The sequence below is a fragment of the Argopecten irradians genome, chromosome 3, assembly GCF_041381155.1.
Source record: "Argopecten irradians isolate NY chromosome 3, Ai_NY, whole genome shotgun sequence".
In the NCBI taxonomy this organism is placed as follows: domain Eukaryota; kingdom Metazoa; phylum Mollusca; class Bivalvia; order Pectinida; family Pectinidae; genus Argopecten; species Argopecten irradians.
Window position 1 is genome coordinate 66,240,140 of NC_091136.1, and position 20,213 is coordinate 66,260,352.

Here is a 20,213-nt window from a genome sequence, read left to right on the forward strand (position 1 = left end):
TCAAATCTAACATCTCATGTTAATGGAAGCATTAAAGAATTCCTGATCACCCCTCCGAGTCAACTGAACATTAAATATAATTACAATCACATTGTACAGGATGTGTGTGTGTTATACTCCTATATAGACGTTCACCAGCCAACTGTAGTGGTATGTGTAGTGGTGTAGAGTGGGGTGTCTCAATCCCTCAATACACCTGTACACTCTAATAGCCCTCTTAAAGGCACCTGACTACCTACCTGTATACTCAGATACATACTACCCTGATACGTCCAGATAACGACAGATAAGGCACCTACAATAGCACGCGTGACCATTGTTCGGACATTGTCTACTACCATTATTATTAATGTCAAAGAGATTTGGGTGGACGGTCAAAACACATACATCATCAGCTCATAAGATCATTTGATTTATTTGACAAATTGACAGACTTGTTTAGAAACTTATAATGAAAATCTTTGAGGTTATTACATACTCTGGACCTAGAAGTGTTTACAAACTTTGTCCCCGACTGGCCCAATCTTTGTAGATTTAAACTCTCAGTACTTATAAGATTGTGAGTATAATTTGTACTAGGTAGTGTATTTGTTACAAAATTCTTAATAGTGTTGGTCTAGCATTCAAGCCAATAAATGCATTTAAAATAAATATCTGTAATTAAAAGATTCAATTTTCAAATTTGCAGAAAAATATATATAGAGAGAGATCATATGTTAAAAAGATAACTTTCAAATATTTTCTTGTTGTTGAATGTATCTCTACGTATATATTAAAGTGATTTTCGGAAGTTTCCAAGTTCAAACTGAGGTAACGTATTGCTAGTGTATACAGAAGGCCTCGTTATCTCGTTAACTTTGGCCACACAATCTCCTTGAATGGGCGAAGTAGGTAAACATTAACACCAACAATAACAGTTTTACTTGTGAGGAAGCTTTAGCACAAACAAACCACACCTGTACAGTGAAGAAATCCCTATTTTATACTCGCGTCCAATACAAAGTTAACAGTTTATTTTACTATCTGATTAAACTTTGTTGAATTTGCCTGGGATTATTGGATTTCGGTTGTACACCTTTTCTTGTAATTGTTTTTCAAGAGGTAAATTACCATAATCTCTTATTGAAAAGATTCTTATAGTTAAGACAAATATTTCGCTTTCTCCTCCCTGGAATAATGACCAGTTACTTAGTCCTTGACCACTGATAACCAAGGTCCGAGTTAAACAGTTTTTAATCCAGGACAATTACTTTGCATGGCGCTATGTAAGACCTTTAATCCCAGCTCAAGTGTGTGAATTGAATATCTGACTTGTTAAAATATAAATACCTGTGATTTAATTTTGATATTTTATAACTAGAACATGCATTGGACTAATAGCAATTTGTGCTGTGTCGACTGAGCTAGCCGGGGGTGGGCTTCTGTCAAATCCACACACAAAAACCTTACATAAACAATCCTAATTGTTGGAGACTTAAAAATAACTCACTATTATCCACAGACAGTTCAATTGAAATATGGCCTCTTACTTTTGAAACTTCTTATTTACTGATAATGACTTGACATTTGATTTTTCAATAAATTTCCCAATAACATCAAGACTTTATTTAAAACTGTAATTTACTATGCCATTTACTCCAAACCAATTGTAATGGGCTGTTTATTTTTGATACCCAATGAAAAAGGAAATCAGCTGATACAACCTAAAACCAGACATAAACCTTGATTTACACTATCAACTTGGCCAACTTCTACTGGATTCCAAACTTATCTGGCTACACATCTTAATGGGAAATGGGTGAAGAGTAAAAATTAAAAAGAAAAACTTTATCTCAAATTATTACTGGACAGAATAATCAACCATTGCACCTTTCAATGTGAGTGATATATAAAAAACTACATATCATTATTGTACTACTCCTAATCACACAATAAGTGTCTTACACCAGTCGTCCTTACACTTACACCAGTCGTCCTTACACTTACACCAGTCATCCTTACACTTACACCAGTCGTCCTTACACTTACACCAGTCATCCTTACACTTACACCAGTCGTCCTTACACTTACACCATTCATCCTTACACTTACACCAGTCGTCCTTACACTTACACCAGTCGTCCTTACACTTACACCAGTCGTCCTTACACTTACACCAGTCGTCCTTACACTTACACCAGTCATCCTTACACTTACACCAGTCATCCTTACACTTACACCAGTCATCCTTACACTTACACCATTTGTCATTACACTTACACCAGTCGTCCTTACACTTACACCAGTCGTCCTTACACTTACACCAGTCATCCTTACACTACACCATTCATCCTTACACTTACACCAGTCGTCCTTACACTTACACCAGTCGTCCTTACACTTACACCAGTCGTCCTTACACTTACACCAGTCATCCTTACACTACACCAGTCATCCTTACACTTACACCAGTCATCCTTACACTTACACTATTTGTCATTACACTTACACCATTCATCCTTACACTTACACCATTCATCCTTACACCAGTCATCCTTACACTTACACCATTTGTCATTACACTTATACCAGTCATCCTTACACTTACACCAGTCATCCTTACACTTACACCAGTCGTCCTTACACTTACACCAGTCATCTTTACACTTACACCATTTGTCATTACACTTATACCAGTCATCCTTATACTTACACCAGTCATCCTTACACTTACACCATTTGTCATTACACTTATACCAGTCATCCTTACACTTACACCAGTCATCCTTACACTTACACCATTCATCCTTACACTTACACCAGTCATCCTTACACTTACACCATTTGTCATTACACTTATACCAGTCGTCCTTACACTTATACCAGTCATCCTTACACTTACACCAGTTGTCCTTACACTTACACCAGTTGTCCTTACACTTACACCAGTCATCCTTACACTTACACCAGTCGTCCTTACACTTACACCAGTCATCCTTACACTACACCAGTCATCCTTACACTTACACCATTTGTCATTACACTTACACCAGTTGTCATTACACTTACACCAGTCGTCCTTACACTTACACCATTCATCCTTACACTTACACCAGTCATTCTTACACTTACACCATTTGTCATTACACTTATACCAGTCATCCTTACACTTACACCAGTCATCCTTACACTTACACCATTTGTCATTACACTTACACCAGTCATCCTTACACTTACACCAGTCATCCTTACACTTACACCAGTCATCCTTACACTTACACCATTTGTCATTACACTTACACCAGTCGTCCTTACACTTACACCAGTCATCCTTACACTTACACCAGTCTTCCTTACACTTACACCAGTCATCCTTACACTTACACCAGTCATCCTTACACTTACACCATTTGTCATTACACTTACACCAGTCATCCTTACACTTACACCATTCATCCTTACACTTACACCGGTCATCCTTACACTTACACCAGTTGTCCTTACACTTACACCAGTTGTCCTTACACTTACACCAGTCATCCTTACACTACACCAGTCGTCCTTACACTTACACCATTCATCCTTACACTTACACCATTCATCCTTACACTTACACCGGTCATCCTTACACTTACACCATTTGTCATTACACTTATACCAGTCATCCTTACACTTACACCAGTTGTCCTTACACTTACACCAGTCATCCTTACACTTACACCAGTCATCCTTACACTACACCAGTCGTCCTTACACTTACACCATTCATCCTTACACTTACACCATTCATCCTTACACTTACACCAGTCATCCTTACACTTACACCATTTGTCATTACACTTATACCAGTCATCCTTACACTTACACCAGTCATCCTTACACTTACACCAGTCATCCTTACACTTACACCATTTGTCATTACAGTCCTTGAACATGTAATCAAATATTACACCTACTCAATCTGACACTCCATAATTAAAGCCATCAACATGTTTATCGTGACCTGTCAGTCAGGAGATAGTAAGGAATGTTGAATGTAAGATTGTTGGGATTAACATCCTCCGATTAGCAATGTTTGATTTACTATACCTACAATACAGATAAGTCAAGTCAGTATAGATATAAAGGACTGTCTGTCACAGAGCCAGGATAAATCGGCTAACGGTCAGCTGTTACAGGAAACTTTATATAAACAATTTTACATGTTTTACGTCAGAACTGACACCTGTTAGGTAAGGGCGAACGTCATAACTGTTAACCTGCGAGCTAATGGTATGATTAGAGGAAGAACTTAGAATATTACTGACAACATGTGACAATGCACGACTAGTTAAACAATAACTTTTGTTTCAGAATGTACTACATGTGACAAAGGTGATACTAATTGTGACATTTCATAGGAAGTACCTAAAACAAGAAAGATTTTATTTTTAGTTTCTTTTATGTATGGATAAGACAACGCTTTAAATACCCAACAATACAGAACATTTTTACTACTCTTGCTCAATAAGAGTTACTATAGACCTGTACTAGCCAATCAAAATTACAAACTATAGACCTGTACTAGACTATCAAAATTACAAACTATAGACCTGTACTAGCCAATCAAAATTACAAGCTGTATACCTGTACAAGCCAATTAAAATTACAAACTATACACCTGTACTAGACTATCAAAATTACAAACTATAGACCTGTACTAGCCAATCAAAATTACAAACTATAGACCTGTACAAGCCAATTAAAATTACAAACTATAGACCTGTACTAGGCTATCAAAATTACAAACTATACACCTGTACTAGCCAATCAAAATTACAAACTATAGACCTGTACTAGACTATCAAAATTACAAACTATAGACCTGTACTAGCCAATCAAAATTACAAACTATAGACCTGTACAAGCCAATTAAAATTACAAACTATACACCTGTACTAGACTATCAAAATTACAAACTATAGAACTCTACTAGCCAATCAAAATTACAAACTATAGACCTGTACTAGACTATCAAAATTACAAACTATAGACCTGTACTAGCCAATCAAAATTACAAACTATAGACCTGTACAAGCCAATTAAAATTACAAACTATACACCTGTACTAGACTATCAAAATTACAAACTATAGAACTCTACTAGCCAATCAAAATTACAACTATAGACCTGTACAAGGCTATCAAAATTACAAACTATAGACCTGTACAAGCCTATCAAAATTACAAACTATAGACCTGTACTAGCCAATCAAAATTAAAAAATATAGAACTCTACTAGACTATCAAAATTACAAACTATAGACCTGTACAAGCCAATTAAAATTACAAACTATACACCTGTACTAGACTATCAAAATTACAAACTATAGACCTGTACTAGCCAATCAAAATTACAAACTATAGACCTGTACAAGCCAATTAAAATTACAAACTATACACCTGTACTAGACTATCAAAATTACAAACTATAGACCTGTACTAGCCAATCAAAATTACAAACTATAGACCTGTACAAGCTAATTAAAATTACAAACTATAGACCTGTACTAGACTATCAAAATTACAAACTATAGACCTGTACAAGCCAATCAAAATTACAAACTATACACCTGTACAAGCCAATTAAAATTACAAACTATAGACCTGTACTAGACTATCAAAATTACAAACTATAGAAGTCTACTAGACTATCAAAATTACAAACTATAGACCTGTACTAGCCAATTAAAATTACAAACTATACACCTGTACTAGACTATCAAAATTACAAACTATAGAAGTCTACTAGGCTATCAAAATTACAAACTATAGACCTGTACTAGCCAATTAAAATTACAAACTATAGACCTGTACTAGACTATCAAAATTACAAACTATAGAAGTCTACTAGACTATCAAAATTACAAACTATAGACCTGTACTAGCCAATTAAAATTACAAACTATACACCTGTACTAGACTATCAAAATTACAAACTATAGAACTCTACTAGCCTATCAAAATTACAAACTATAGACCTGTACTAGCCAATTAAAATTACAAACTATAGACCTGTACTAGACTATCAAAATTACAAACTATACACCTGTACTAGACTATCAAAATTACAAAATATAGAACTCTACTAGACTATCAAAATTACAAACTATAGACCTGTACTAGGCAACCAAAATTACAAAATATAGAACTCTACTAGCCAATCAAAATTACAAACTATACACCTGTACTAGCCAATCAAAATTACAAACTATAGACCTGTACTAGACTATCAAAATTACAAACTATACACCTGTACAAGCCAATCAAAATTACAAACTATAGACCTGTACTAGCCAATCAAAATTACAAACTATAGACCTGTACAAGCCAATCAAAATTACAAAATATAGAACTCTACGAGGCAACCAAAATTACAAAATATAGAACTCTACTAGCCAATCAAAATTACAAACTATACACCTGTACTAGACTATCAAAATTACAAAATATAGAACTCTACTAGCCAATCAAAATTACAAACTATACACCTGTACTAGACTATCAAAATTACAAAATATAGAACTCTACTAGGCTATCAAAATTACAAACTATAGACCTGTACAAGCCAATTAAAATTACAAACTATACACCTGTACTAGACTATCAAAATTACAAAATATAGAACTCTACTAGACTATCAAAATTACAAACTATAGACCTGTACTAGCCAATCAAAATTACAAAATATAGAACTCTACTAGACTATCAAAATTACAAAATATAGAACTCTACTAGACTATCAAAATTACAAAATATAGAACTCTACTAGACTATCAAAATTACAAAATATAGAACTCTACTAGACTATCAAAATTACAAAATATAGAACTCTACTAGACTATCAAAATTACAAACTATAGACCTGTACAAGGCTATCAAAATTACAAACTATAGACCTGTACAAGGCTATCAAAATTACAAACTATAGACCTGTACAAGGCTATCAAAATTACAAACTATAGACCTGTACAAGGCTATCAAAATTACAAACTATAGACCTGTACTAGCCTATCAAAATTACAAACTATAGACCTGTACTAGCCAATCAAAATTACAAAATATAGACCTGTACTAGCCAATCAAAAATACAAACTATAGACCTACTAGACTATCAAAATTACAAAATATAGAACTCTACTAGACTATCAAAATTACAAACTATAGACCTGTACAAGGCTATCAAAATTACAAACTATAGACCTGTACAAGGCTATCAAAATTACAAACTATAGACCTGTACAAGGCTATCAAAATTACAAACTATAGACCTGTACAAGGCTATCAAAATTACAAACTATAGACCTGTACAAGCCTATCAAAATTACAAACTATAGACCTGTACTAGCCAATCAAAATTACAAAATATAGACCTGTACTAGCCAATCAAAAATACAAACTATAGACCTGTACAAGGCTATCAAAATTACAAACTATAGACCTGTACTAGACTATCAAAATTACAAACTATAGACCTGTACTAGCCAATCAAAATTACAAACTATACACCTGTACTAGACAAAATTACAAACTACACCTGTACTAGACTATCAAAATTACAAACTATAGACCTGTACTAGCCAATCAAAATTACAAACTATACACCTGTGCTATAGACCCAATATCAAAATTACAAACTATAGACCTGTACAAGGCTATCAAAATTACAAACTATAGACCTGTACAAGGCTATCAAAATTACAAACTATAGACCTGTACTAGACTATCAAAAATAAAAACTATAGACCTGTACTAGCCAATCAAAATTACAAACTATACACCTGTGCTAGCCAATCAAAATTAAAACTATAGACCTGTACTAGACTATCAAAATAACAAACTGTATACCTGTACTAGCCAATCAAAATTACAAACTATACACCTGTACTACACTATCAAAATTACAAACTATAGACCTGTACTAGGCTATCAAAATTACAAACTGTATACCTGTACTAGACTATCAAAATTACAAACTATAGACCTGTACTAGCCAATCAAAATTACAAACTATAGACCTGTACTAGACTATCAAAATTACAAACTATAGACCTGTACAAGCCTATCAAAATTACAAACTATAGACCTGTACAAGCTAATTAAAATTACAAACTATAGATCTGTACTAGACTATCAAAATTACAAACTATAGACCTGTACAAGCCAATCAAAATTACAAACTATACACCTGTACAAGCCAATTAAAATTACAAACTATAGACCTGTACTAGACTATCAAAATTACAAACTATAGAAGTCTACTAGACTATCAAAATTACAAACTATAGACCTGTACTAGCCAATTAAAATTACAAACTATACACCTGTACTAGACTATCAAAATTACAAACTATAGAAGTCTACTAGGCTATCAAAATTACAAACTATAGACCTGTACTAGCCAATTAAAATTACAAACTATAGACCTGTACTAGACTATCAAAATTACAAACTATAGAAGTCTACTAGACTATCAAAATTACAAACTATAGACCTGTACTAGCCAATTAAAATTACAAACTATACACCTGTACTAGACTATCAAAATTACAAACTATAGAAGTCTACTAGGCTATCAAAATTACAAACTATAGACCTGTACTAGCCAATTAAAATTACAAACTATAGACCTGTACTAGACTATCAAAATTACAAACTATACACCTGTACTAGACTATCAAAATTACAAAATATAGAACTCTACTAGACTATCAAAATTACAAACTATAGACCTGTACTAGGCAACCAAAATTACAAAATATAGAACTCTACTAGCCAATCAAAATTACAAACTATACACCTGTACTAGCCAATCAAAATTACAAACTATAGACCTGTACTAGACTATCAAAATTACAAACTATACACCTGTACAAGCCAATCAAAATTACAAACTATAGACCTGTACTAGCCAATCAAAATTACAAACTATAGACCTGTACAAGCCAATCAAAATTACAAAATATAGAACTCTACGAGGCAACCAAAATTACAAAATATAGAACTCTACTAGCCAATCAAAATTACAAACTATACACCTGTACTAGTCTATCAAAATTACAAACTATACACCTGTACTAGCCAATCAAAATTACAAACTATACACCTGTACTAGACTATCAAAATTACAAAATATAGAACTCTACTAGGCTATCAAAATTACAAACTATAGACCTGTACAAGCCAATTAAAATTACAAACTATACACCTGTACTAGACTATCAAAATTACAAAATATAGAACTCTACTAGACTATCAAAATTACAAACTATAGACCTGTACTAGCCAATCAAAATTACAAAATATAGAACTCTACTAGACTATCAAAATTACAAAATATAGAACTCTACTAGACTATCAAAATTACAAAATATAGAACTCTACTAGACTATCAAAATTACAAAATATAGAACTCTACTAGACTATCAAAATTACAAAATATAGAACTCTACTAGACTATCAAAATTACAAACTATAGACCTGTACAAGGCTATCAAAATTACAAACTATAGACCTGTACAAGGCTATCAAAATTACAAACTATAGACCTGTACAAGGCTATCAAAATTACAAACTATAGACCTGTACAAGGCTATCAAAATTACAAACTATAGACCTGTACAAGCCTATCAAAATTACAAACTATAGACCTGTACTAGCCAATCAAAATTACAAAATATAGACCTGTACTAGCCAATCAAAAATACAAACTATAGACCTGTACAAGGCTATCAAAATTACAAACTATAGACCTGTACTAGACTATCAAAATTACAAACTATAGACCTGTACTAGGCTATCAAAATTACAAACTATAGACCTGTACAAGGCTATCAAAATTACAAACTATAGACCTGTACAAGGCTATCAAAATTACAAACTATAGACCTGTACAAGGCTATCAAAATTACAAACTATAGACCTGTACTAGACTATCAAAATTACAAACTATAGACCTGTACTAGCCAATCAAAATTACAAACTATACACCTGTACTAGCCAATCAAAATTACAAACTATACACCTTACAAGGCTATCAAAATTACAAACTATAGACCTGTACTAGACTATCAAAATTACAAACTATAGACCTGTACTAGCCAATCAAAATTACAAACTTACTAACACCTGTACTAGACAAAATTACAAACTATAGACCTGTACTAGACTATCAAAATTACAAACTATAGACCTGTACTAGCCAATCAAAATTACAAACTATAGACCTGTACTAGGCTATCAAAATTACAAACTATAGACCTGTACAAGGCTATCAAAATTACAAACTATAGACCTGTACTAGACTATCAAAATTACAAACTATAGACCTGTACTAGCCAATCAAAATTACAAACTATACACCTGTACTAGACTATCAAAATTACAAACTATAGACCTGTACTAGCCAATCAAAATTACAAACTATACACCTGTGCTAGCCAATCAAAATTACAAACTATAGACCTGTACTAGACTATCAAAATAACAAACTGTATACCTGTACTAGCCTATCAAAATTACAAACTATAGACCTGTACTAGGCTATCAAAATTACAAACTGTATACCTGTACTAGACTATCAAAATTACAAACTATAGACCTGTACTAGCCAATCAAAATTACAAACTATACACCTGTACTAGACTATCAAAATTACAAACTATAGACCTGTACAAGGCTATCAAAATTACAAACTGTATACCTGTACAAGCCAATTAAAATTACAAACTATAGACCTGTACAAGCCAATCAAAATTACAAACTATACACCTGTACTAGACTATCAAAATTACAAAATATAGAACTGTACTAGACTATCAAAATTACAAACTATAGACCTGTACTAGCCAATCAAAATTACAAACTATAGACCTGTACAAGCCAATCAAAATTACAAAATATAGAACTGTACTAGACTATCAAAATTACAAACTATAGACCTGTACAAACTGAGGCAACATTTTAGATTTAATCATCACAGAGGAGTTGTTACTCTTAATCTCTGTGGATGATTTAAACACACAAAGAAACAGTACTAATGCAGTGTGTAATACCAGGCATTAATTGCAATAAACCTATTGGTCATGAATGCTATCAATTGTGCTTTAATCTGTATATACACACATCATTGCAGATAAGTATCCAATCCCATTAGATCTGACCACTGATCACATTCATTATAACAAAACTTTTACGCTGATCAAGATTTCAAACTTAATAAGCTAAACATTACTGTGTTATGAGTAGAAGGGACAAAGTCCAGTAAGTTGGACTGATTCTTTATTCTTCCTAAATCCGTCTGCATTTTGGTTCTCACATATATCGATTACAACTATGGAACACTAACATTTGTTAAATAAGAAAATCTGGGTATTATATACAACTATAAAACAGTCAGAAATAAAGTTCTATCATATCTATGTATTCAAATCCAGTCAAACCTCATTCAGTCGAAGTAGGCATGAATCATCTGAGAAAGTTTACTTTAATATAAAAAAAAAGACAGGACCAATAACATACAGTAAAACAGAGTATTGGAAATAAATGTGTTCAAGTTAAAAATGGTCAATTGTGTATATATTGTTATAAGGGTGTTGAGATGAACAGAGAGATCAGTACAGATCTTAGTGAATTAATCTACAGGGTGTTAAGATGGACAGAGAGATCAGTACAGATCTTAGTGAATTAATCTACAGGTAATTGAGATGGACAGAGAGATCAGTACAGATAAGATCTTAGTGAATTAATCTACAGGGTATTGAGATGGACAGAGAGATCAGTACAGATCTTAGTGAATTAATCCACAGGTAATTGAGATGGACAGAGAGATCAGAACAGATCTTAGTTAATTAATCTACAGGGTGTTGAGATGGACAGGGAGATCAGTACAGATCTTAGTTAATTAATCTACAGGGTGTTGAGATGGACAGGGAGATCAGTACAGATCTTAGTGAATTAATCTACAGGGTATTGAGATGGACAGAGAGATCAGTACAGATCTTAGTGAATTAATCCACAGGTAATTGAGATGGACAGAGATCAGTACAGATAAGATCTTAGTGAATTAATCTACAGGGCGTGAGATTGACAGAGAGATCAGTACAGATCTTAGTGAATTAACCCTAGTAGTGCTGAGGACGCCTTTTGGCTGTTTACTGGTGTCCTGCTATTGACGCCTTTTGGTGTTCTGGCTATGAAGTGGGGTATTCCCCGGTTAATGTGCAAAAAATAATTATAAACTGAGATATATTTTCTGAAACGATAAGATACCTAGTTAATCCCGTATATTTTCTTTCCATTCACATAGAAGTCATGTCTTATAACATCTGGCATTTTCAGTACGGACCGAGAAATCCCTATACATCGGGAATTTTTCCGGAAATCGCGACATTTATAGATAGTTACGTCACCGGAAACAGATGTAATGTTTTCAGTGCAGTGTGCGCACAAAACCAATGGCAGGTGCACGTAGTGCTCTGTGTTACTGATTGGATATATCCACTTATTTACCACTGTCATGGCCGGAGAATAATGCGATTCAAATCTAAAGGTAATTTTTAATCGTTCTGATGCCTGTAAATTATTGCATGACCGTAAATTAGCAGAAAATTCAAGAAAATTGGGATCGAGTTTTAGGCGCGAGATTGACCTACTTTAATTACGTCACCACTTACTGTGTACGATAGATTACTTCAGTATACGGAAGGGTAGATTAGTCTTATTTTATAAGACTGGCTTTCAGTTCTGATTAATAAATGACTAAGACATCAATATAAGATATTTTTGTTTGTTTACGAATTGATTACCGTTGTTTGGAAATACCATAACCTGATTTATTATAACAAAACAGTACCGATCATGTGTGTCTGCTTTCGTCGGTAATGTAAACAAATATGGCGGAGCCGGAGAACCCCGGCGAGCTAGCTAATGTATTGCCGGAATTTCGTCAGATATTTCAAGAAATCTTTCTAGACGAAGATAGCGATGAGTTTGAGGGCTTTGATATTGAAGATATCGACAACATTGCCGAGGACGGAACTGGATTTAATGTCGATAATTGGGTTGAAGGCGGAAAGGAACCGTCTACTTTCACTTTTACCGGTAATGCAGGTATTAACACGGACATCTTGTCGGTACCTGAAGAAGGTAGCTTGTCGTATTTAGACTACTTTGAATGTATTATTACTGACAATATAATTCAGAAGATCGTGGTTGAGACAAATAGATACGCTGCCACATACACTGAAACACACCCTGACCTCCCAAGTCACTCTAGGTACAGGAAATGGACAGACACAACGCTAGGGGAAATGAAAGCGTTCATAGCGATGACAATTGCGATGGGACTTGTCCAGCAATTGGATATTCAGGACTATTGGTCTGGTAATCCTGTTATAAATACACCATTCTTCAGATCTGTGATGCCTAGAGACAGATTCTTATCTTTGTTGAGTGTACTGCATCTAGCAGACAACTCTGGGGCAATTCCTAGAGGGCAAACAGGTTACTCGCCTTTACAGAAACTAGGTGAGCCTTACAAGGATATCCTGTCCAACTTTCAAAGTTGTTATAACCCTAACAAGAACATTGCCATCGATGAAGGGATGATACCCTGGAGAGGGAACCTCCATTTCCGTGTATATAGCCCGGACAAACCCATTAAATATGGACTTAAGGTTTACATGTTGTGTGACTCTGACAATGGCTATTGCAGTCGTATGGAACTATACACTGGTCACGGAGGACAGAACAGTCAGTTTGGAGCAACATACGATCTCATCATGCGTCTTGCTGACCCTTTTCTAAACAAAGGCTACCATTTATACATGGACAATTACTTCAGTAGTCCACAATTATTTTATTCCTTATTTCTAAACGCAACCTTGGCATGTGGAACCTTGCGAAAAAACAGACGTGGTGTACCTCAGGATCTAAAGGATCGGCGTTTGGTTAGAGGCGAGATGTTTGTAATGAACAACGACATGCTTGTTGCAGTCAAGTACGCAGACAAAAAGGATGTACATCTTCTCACAACAATACACAAAGGTACGATACATGTATTGAGCAGTTGAGCACCATAACTTCGATAATACTCTGTTGAGTTCACATTCATATTGAAAAAACCAAACAGTATAATGGTAAATATAAATGAACTGAATCTGAATATTCTTTAACAGAATGTTACATCGTGGCAATTTATGTTTCAATGTCACATTCAGTACTGGTATATGCTGAGATTCTTTAACTTCAAAATATTTTTGCTTTCCTATTCGTAATTGTTTTCATGTTGCCGTAAACAATATGATTATCTATTATAAAATTTGACAAAATGAATTCATGTAAACATTTTGTTACACTATCACATTTTGTGGCTTGAAATGGATAGTTTTACTATATAATAATACATTTAGGTGTCATGGAAGACTCTGGAAAAAGAGACCAGGAAGGAATTGAAATTCAAAAACCAGAAAAATTTTGAGCTACAACAAATATATGGGTGCTGTTGATAGATGTGATCAGATGGTAGCGTATGGCAGCTTTGAAAGAAGGACTTTGAAGTGGTGGAAAAAGGTCTTTTTCCATGTGCTCGGCCTAGCTGTGTTAAATTCGTACATTCTGTACAAAACCAGAAGTCAACAACCTGTCCTGCAGAGAGTGTTCAGAAGGGAGTTGGTGAATCAGTTGGTGACTGCATCAGAAATATCTGGTCCTTCATCTAGAGGCAGGAAGAGATCATCAGCTGAAGTTTTGCAAAGACTCAGTGCTAGACACTTCATCTGCCACTTGCCATCCTCAGGAAACAGGAATCACGCAAAGCGACGATGTGTCGTTTGTGGGCCTGCTGAAGCAGAGTTGTTCAGAAGTGCTAATCCAGAGGAACCAGTACCGAAACGAATGGGACGGGAAACCTGCTTCCAATGCAAACAATGCCAAGTGCCACTCTGCATTGAGCCATGCTTTGAACTTTTTCACACAAAAGCTGAGTATGTGCTGGCATACAAACGTCTGAAGTCAGTTCTGGAGGAATAAACTTTAAAACTCCATCAAAATTGTATATAGTTCAACTGTGTTATTGTTAACAATTTTACTACAAACTGTTACTGCTGACAATTTTACAACAAACTGTTACTGCTGACATTTTTATCACAAGTTTGAACGTTCAATGTATTTGAATGAATCTCCCATAGTTTTTCAGGTAAGTGAGTTTACAGAGTTTCTGCTTAACACTTTAGCTGTCTAACAGCAAAGTACACTTGGTACTATTTTCTGTCCTTACTTTAAAGGACTAGATATATCTTAAAATTGTGATTATGTCCTTTCTTGCAGTTTTGTACTTACAGATGTCTTTAGTGCTTTTAACACATACATTTCCCCTTAAAACCTTAAAAAAGATTACGCACAGATACACGTAGGGACAACCTCAATTTAAACATTCCCAATGTTACTAAGTAACGGATTACCTAAATGACAAAGGAGAAACTATCAGCTCTGCTATGCATAACAGACATTTAGGCTTGGAAGAGATGAACTGTTGTTGGACATAAATTTCTACAAGGGAGATAACTGATTAATATCTTGGAATAACTCTTATATGAAAGAATTCTTATATATTTTAATGACAGCAGAATATTTGTTCTACCCCTGCTGTCGTAGACGATAATTTGTTGCTAGTTTGTCCGAATATGTGGCACAATTGCCGTATGAATGGGCTTCTTCGCTAATCAAGTTTTTTCCAACTTTATGCACACCTGGGTTGACTTTGTGTCACATTGTAAAGCAGATGGATCTTAAATTAGAATTCAATGAAATGAATTGAAAACGTAATATTCGCAAACATACATACATGTACATCTATATTATGCAAATAATTTATTACAACTGAAAAATAAAGATGAAAGAATCTTGTGTAAAAATTTGATAAAATATGTGCATGATGTAAACGCCATTAATTTTCATGTATACATATTCAAATAAAAGTGTTCCTTGTTATTATTAACCCTCCATCAGAGGGAAAAACTTATATATAACTGTGGTTTACAATCAAAATTATAAAGTAAAACAGGTCTTTAACATTTTTAAGCATTTTCATTTTTTTTTTATTTTTTTTTATTTTTCTGAACAATTCAGCATTCAGACATAGCCAGAATGAGACAATTCAGCACTACTAGGGTTAATCTGCAGGGTGTTGAGATGGACAGGGAGATCGTCACAGATCTTAGTGAATTATCAACATTTCTGAGATTTTATGTCGTGTGTAATAAGCCATTTCTGAGATTTTATGTCGTGTGTAATAAGTCATTTCTGTGATTTTATGTTGTGTGTAGTATGTCATACCTGGGATTTTATGTTGTGTGTAATAAGCCATTCTGGGATTTTATGTTGTGTGTAATAAGCCATTTCTGGGATTTTATGTCATGTGTAATAAGTCATATCTGGGATTTTATGTTGTGTGTAATAAGTCATATCTGGGATTTTATGTTGTGTGTAATAAGCCATTTCTGAGATTTTATGTAAACATGTATGTTTGACATGTTAATAAAACTTAATGAGACTAGTAACAGTAAGCAATACCGCAAGGGAAAGCAACCCTTGCTTATCCATTGTAAATTTACTTTCTCTCCAAAACACACCGAGAAGTGTACATCAATCGATGGTAACAAAGTCACATGACTTCTCTCTACTTTGGTTATCGTAACAGTCCTTATCTAGATAATAGATACAGTCGTTAATATAGATATGCAGAATTCCTACCTGTACCAATGTCCAGTTCTACAGTCTTGCCATCCAGCTGAGCCATTATAGCCTTATTGTCGACTCTCTGAGCCCAGCGACCTTTAGGCAGATTTGACCCCTGATCCTCTCCACTCTTAGTATCCTTGGATTTATCTCCCTTTAAAACAATACATGTTTGTACTAAGTGTTACAAATTAAAACTATTAAAATGTAACCATTACAACTAATAAACAAGGGATCCCAGAGGGATCTTGGCGCCCACCAAAGAATGATGTATGTCTGACAATAGAAAGAGTGATCTTTTCTCTGCTTTTAAAACTTTTTCAAACATATTACATATACAAGAGGCCCATGGGCGTTAACATCACCTGATATTTGATACAAATTATAATTAGTTATGTCATTTATATTACATATACAAGAGGCCCATGGGCCTTAACGTCACCTGATATTTGATACAAATTATAATTAGTTATGTCATTTATTAGTCAACTGATGTCTTTTGTTCATGACATAGGAACATAGATCTAATGGGTCTACATACAAAGTTTCATTAAGACTGGTGCATATTAACCTACATTATCGTGTTCACAAGGTTCAATAATTATTATTGCAAAGGGCAATAAATTCATAATTAAGTTAGAGTCAATCAAGATGATTTTCGAACTCGTTTGAGATTTTAACAATGTTAGTCTACACACAAAGTTAGTACAATAAGCTGGGTGCATATTTACTCTAGTTATGGTATTCACAAGGTCCAATCATAATAATTAGTGCAAAGGCCAATAACTCCATAAAATACTGTTGAATCAAACTAATTTCTGAACTTGTCCATGATATTTCCAATGTTAGTCTACATACAGAGTTTCATTAAGCTCGGTTCATATTTACTCAAGTTATCGTATTCACAAGGTTCAATTATTAATATTGCAAAGGGCAATAACTCTTGTAAGTTACAATGGAATCAGGCCGAATTTTGAACTCGTCCGAGATCTTTCCATTCTTAGTCTAAATGCAAAGTTTCATGAAGCTGAGTGCATATTTACTCAAGATATCATGTTCACAATATCCAATAATAATTATTTGTGCAAAAGGCAATAACTCCGTATGTTACAGTCGCATCACACTGATTTTTCAACTCATCTGAGATCTTTCCAATGTTTGTCAAAATACAAAGTATTATAAAGCTTGGTTCATATTTACTAAAATTATCGTGTTCAAAAGGTCCAATAATAGTTATTATTGCAAAGGGCAATAACTCCATAAATTAACGTCAAATCAAGCTGATTTTCGAACTTCTTCGAGATCTTTCCAATGTTAGTCTACATACAAAGTTTCAGTAAGCTTGGTTTATATAGCTTGGTTTATATTTACTCAAGTTATCGCCTTCAAAAGGTCCAATAATAATTATTAGTGCTAAGGGCAATAACTCTGTAAATTACAGTGGAATCACGCTGATTTTTGAACTCGTCCGAGATCTTTCCAATGTTAGTCTACATACACAGTTTCATTAAGATCGGTTTATACTTATTTAAGTTATCGCGTTTACAAGGTCCAATAACAATTATTAGTGCAAAGGGCAATAACTCCGTAAATTACAGTGGAATCACGCTGATTTTTGAACTCGTCCGAGATCTTTCCAATGTTAATCTACATACAAAGTTTCATTAAGCTCGGTTTAAACTTATTCAAGTTATCGCATTCACAAGGACGACAAACGACGCATAACAGATGATGGACAAAAGACTATCGTAACAGGTCACCATGACCTATGTCAGGTGACCTAAAAATTTGAGACAGATCGCTTCACTACTCTCTGAGAAATAGCAGTAACAAACTTCAACTATCAAAATACAAGATGGCAGCCTATCGGCTATCTTCTTCACTGATCGGTCCTTAAATGCAATATGCACCGCTAGGACCCTAGGGGAACCTGCACATGAAATTTAAGACAGATCTCTTCAGTACTTTCTGATAAATAGCGATAACAAACTTTAAATGTCAAACTCCAAGGTGGCTGCCTGGCGGCCATCTTGTTGACCCATTGGTCCCAAAATGCATTATACATAACTAGAGCCCTAGGGGAACCTACATAAGAAATTTGAGAATGATTGAATAGCGTTAACAAGAATTGTTAACGGACAGACAGACAGTAGGACGGACCACGGACGAAAAGCGATTTGAATAGCCCACCATCATCAGATGGTGGGCTAAAAAAGCCACTGCTATTCAGCTCAAAATTATGCTTAGCTACCTTTTAAATAATACAGAAACTTACATACCTTATATAGAAAATTATATATTAGAGCCACATTTTTACGAATACCACTACCAAACAGACAACCTACCTTGGCCTTGGCCCAGCTGGGAAGCTGTCCATTAGAGAACCTGTAATCTAGGGAGGCTTTCTCTGGCAGATTGTCCACCTTGGCCTCCTCTATCTGCCGGGTCAGCTCGGCTAAGATCCGGGTCGGTGTTTTAAACTCGGACTCTTTATGTGCAGGATTCTCTATGGTAACAGTTCTGTTCCTGAAGTTTATAGATAAATATAAATAGACATTAATACCTAAACCTTCTCTAAATAGTAATACAGGCAAAGTGTTCCAGTAAAATATTATCCTCTATATTCTATACAGGCGAAGTGTTACAGTAAAGTGTTATCCTCTATATTCTATACAGTGTTACAGTAAAGTATTATCCTCTATATTCTATACAGTGTTACAGTAAAGTGTTATCCTCTATATTCTATACAGGCAAAGTGTTACAGTAAAGTATTATCCTCTATATTCTATACAGTGTTACAGTAAAGTATTATCCTCTATATTCTATACAGTGTTACGTAAAGTGTTACAGTAAAGTATTATCCTCTATATTCTATACAGGCTAAAGTGTTACAGTAAAGTATTATCCTCTATATTCTATACAGGCAAAGTGTTACAGTAAAGTATTATCCTCTATATTCTATACAGTGTTACAGTAAAGTGTTACTATATTCTATAAGTGTAAGTATTATCCTCTATATTCTATACAGGCAAAGTGTTACAGTAAAGTATTATCCTCTATATTCTATACAGGCAAAGTGTTACAGTAAAGTATTATCCTCTATATTCTATATAGGCAAAGTGTTACAGTAAAGTATTATCCTCTATATTCTATACAGGCGAAGTGTTACAGTAAAGTATTATCCTCTATATTCTATACAGGCAAAGTGTTACAGTAAAGTATTATCCTCTATATTCTATACAGGCAAAGTGTTACAGTAAAGTATTATCCTCTATATTCTATAAGGCAAAGTGTTACAGTAAAGTATTATCCTCTATATTCTATACAGGCGAAGTGTTACAGTAAAGTATTATCCTCTATATTCTATAAAGTGTTACAGTAAAGTATTATCCTCTATATTCTATACAGTGTTACAGTAAAGTATTATCCTCTATATTCTATACAGTGTTACAGTAAAGT

The 20,213-nt window shown here is 34.2% G+C and overlaps 1 protein-coding gene and 1 pseudogene across 1 annotated transcript in view; one reads left to right on the forward strand and one right to left on the reverse strand.

Moving 5' to 3' along the window:
• LOC138319799 (mitogen-activated protein kinase-binding protein 1-like) overlaps positions 1 to 20,213 on the reverse strand; it is a 173,989-nt gene that overhangs the window by 59,866 nt on the left and 93,910 nt on the right. Inside the window, exons 20-21 of the mRNA XM_069262932.1 lie at positions 19,100 to 19,280; positions 16,770 to 16,908 (exon numbers count right to left, since the gene is read on the reverse strand). Coding sequence (XP_069119033.1) covers positions 16,770 to 16,908; positions 19,100 to 19,280 — 320 coding nt within the window. The remainder of the gene's footprint in view (positions 1 to 16,769; positions 16,909 to 19,099; positions 19,281 to 20,213) is intronic.
• Positions 11,902 to 15,056, forward strand: LOC138319384 (piggyBac transposable element-derived protein 4-like; annotated as a pseudogene).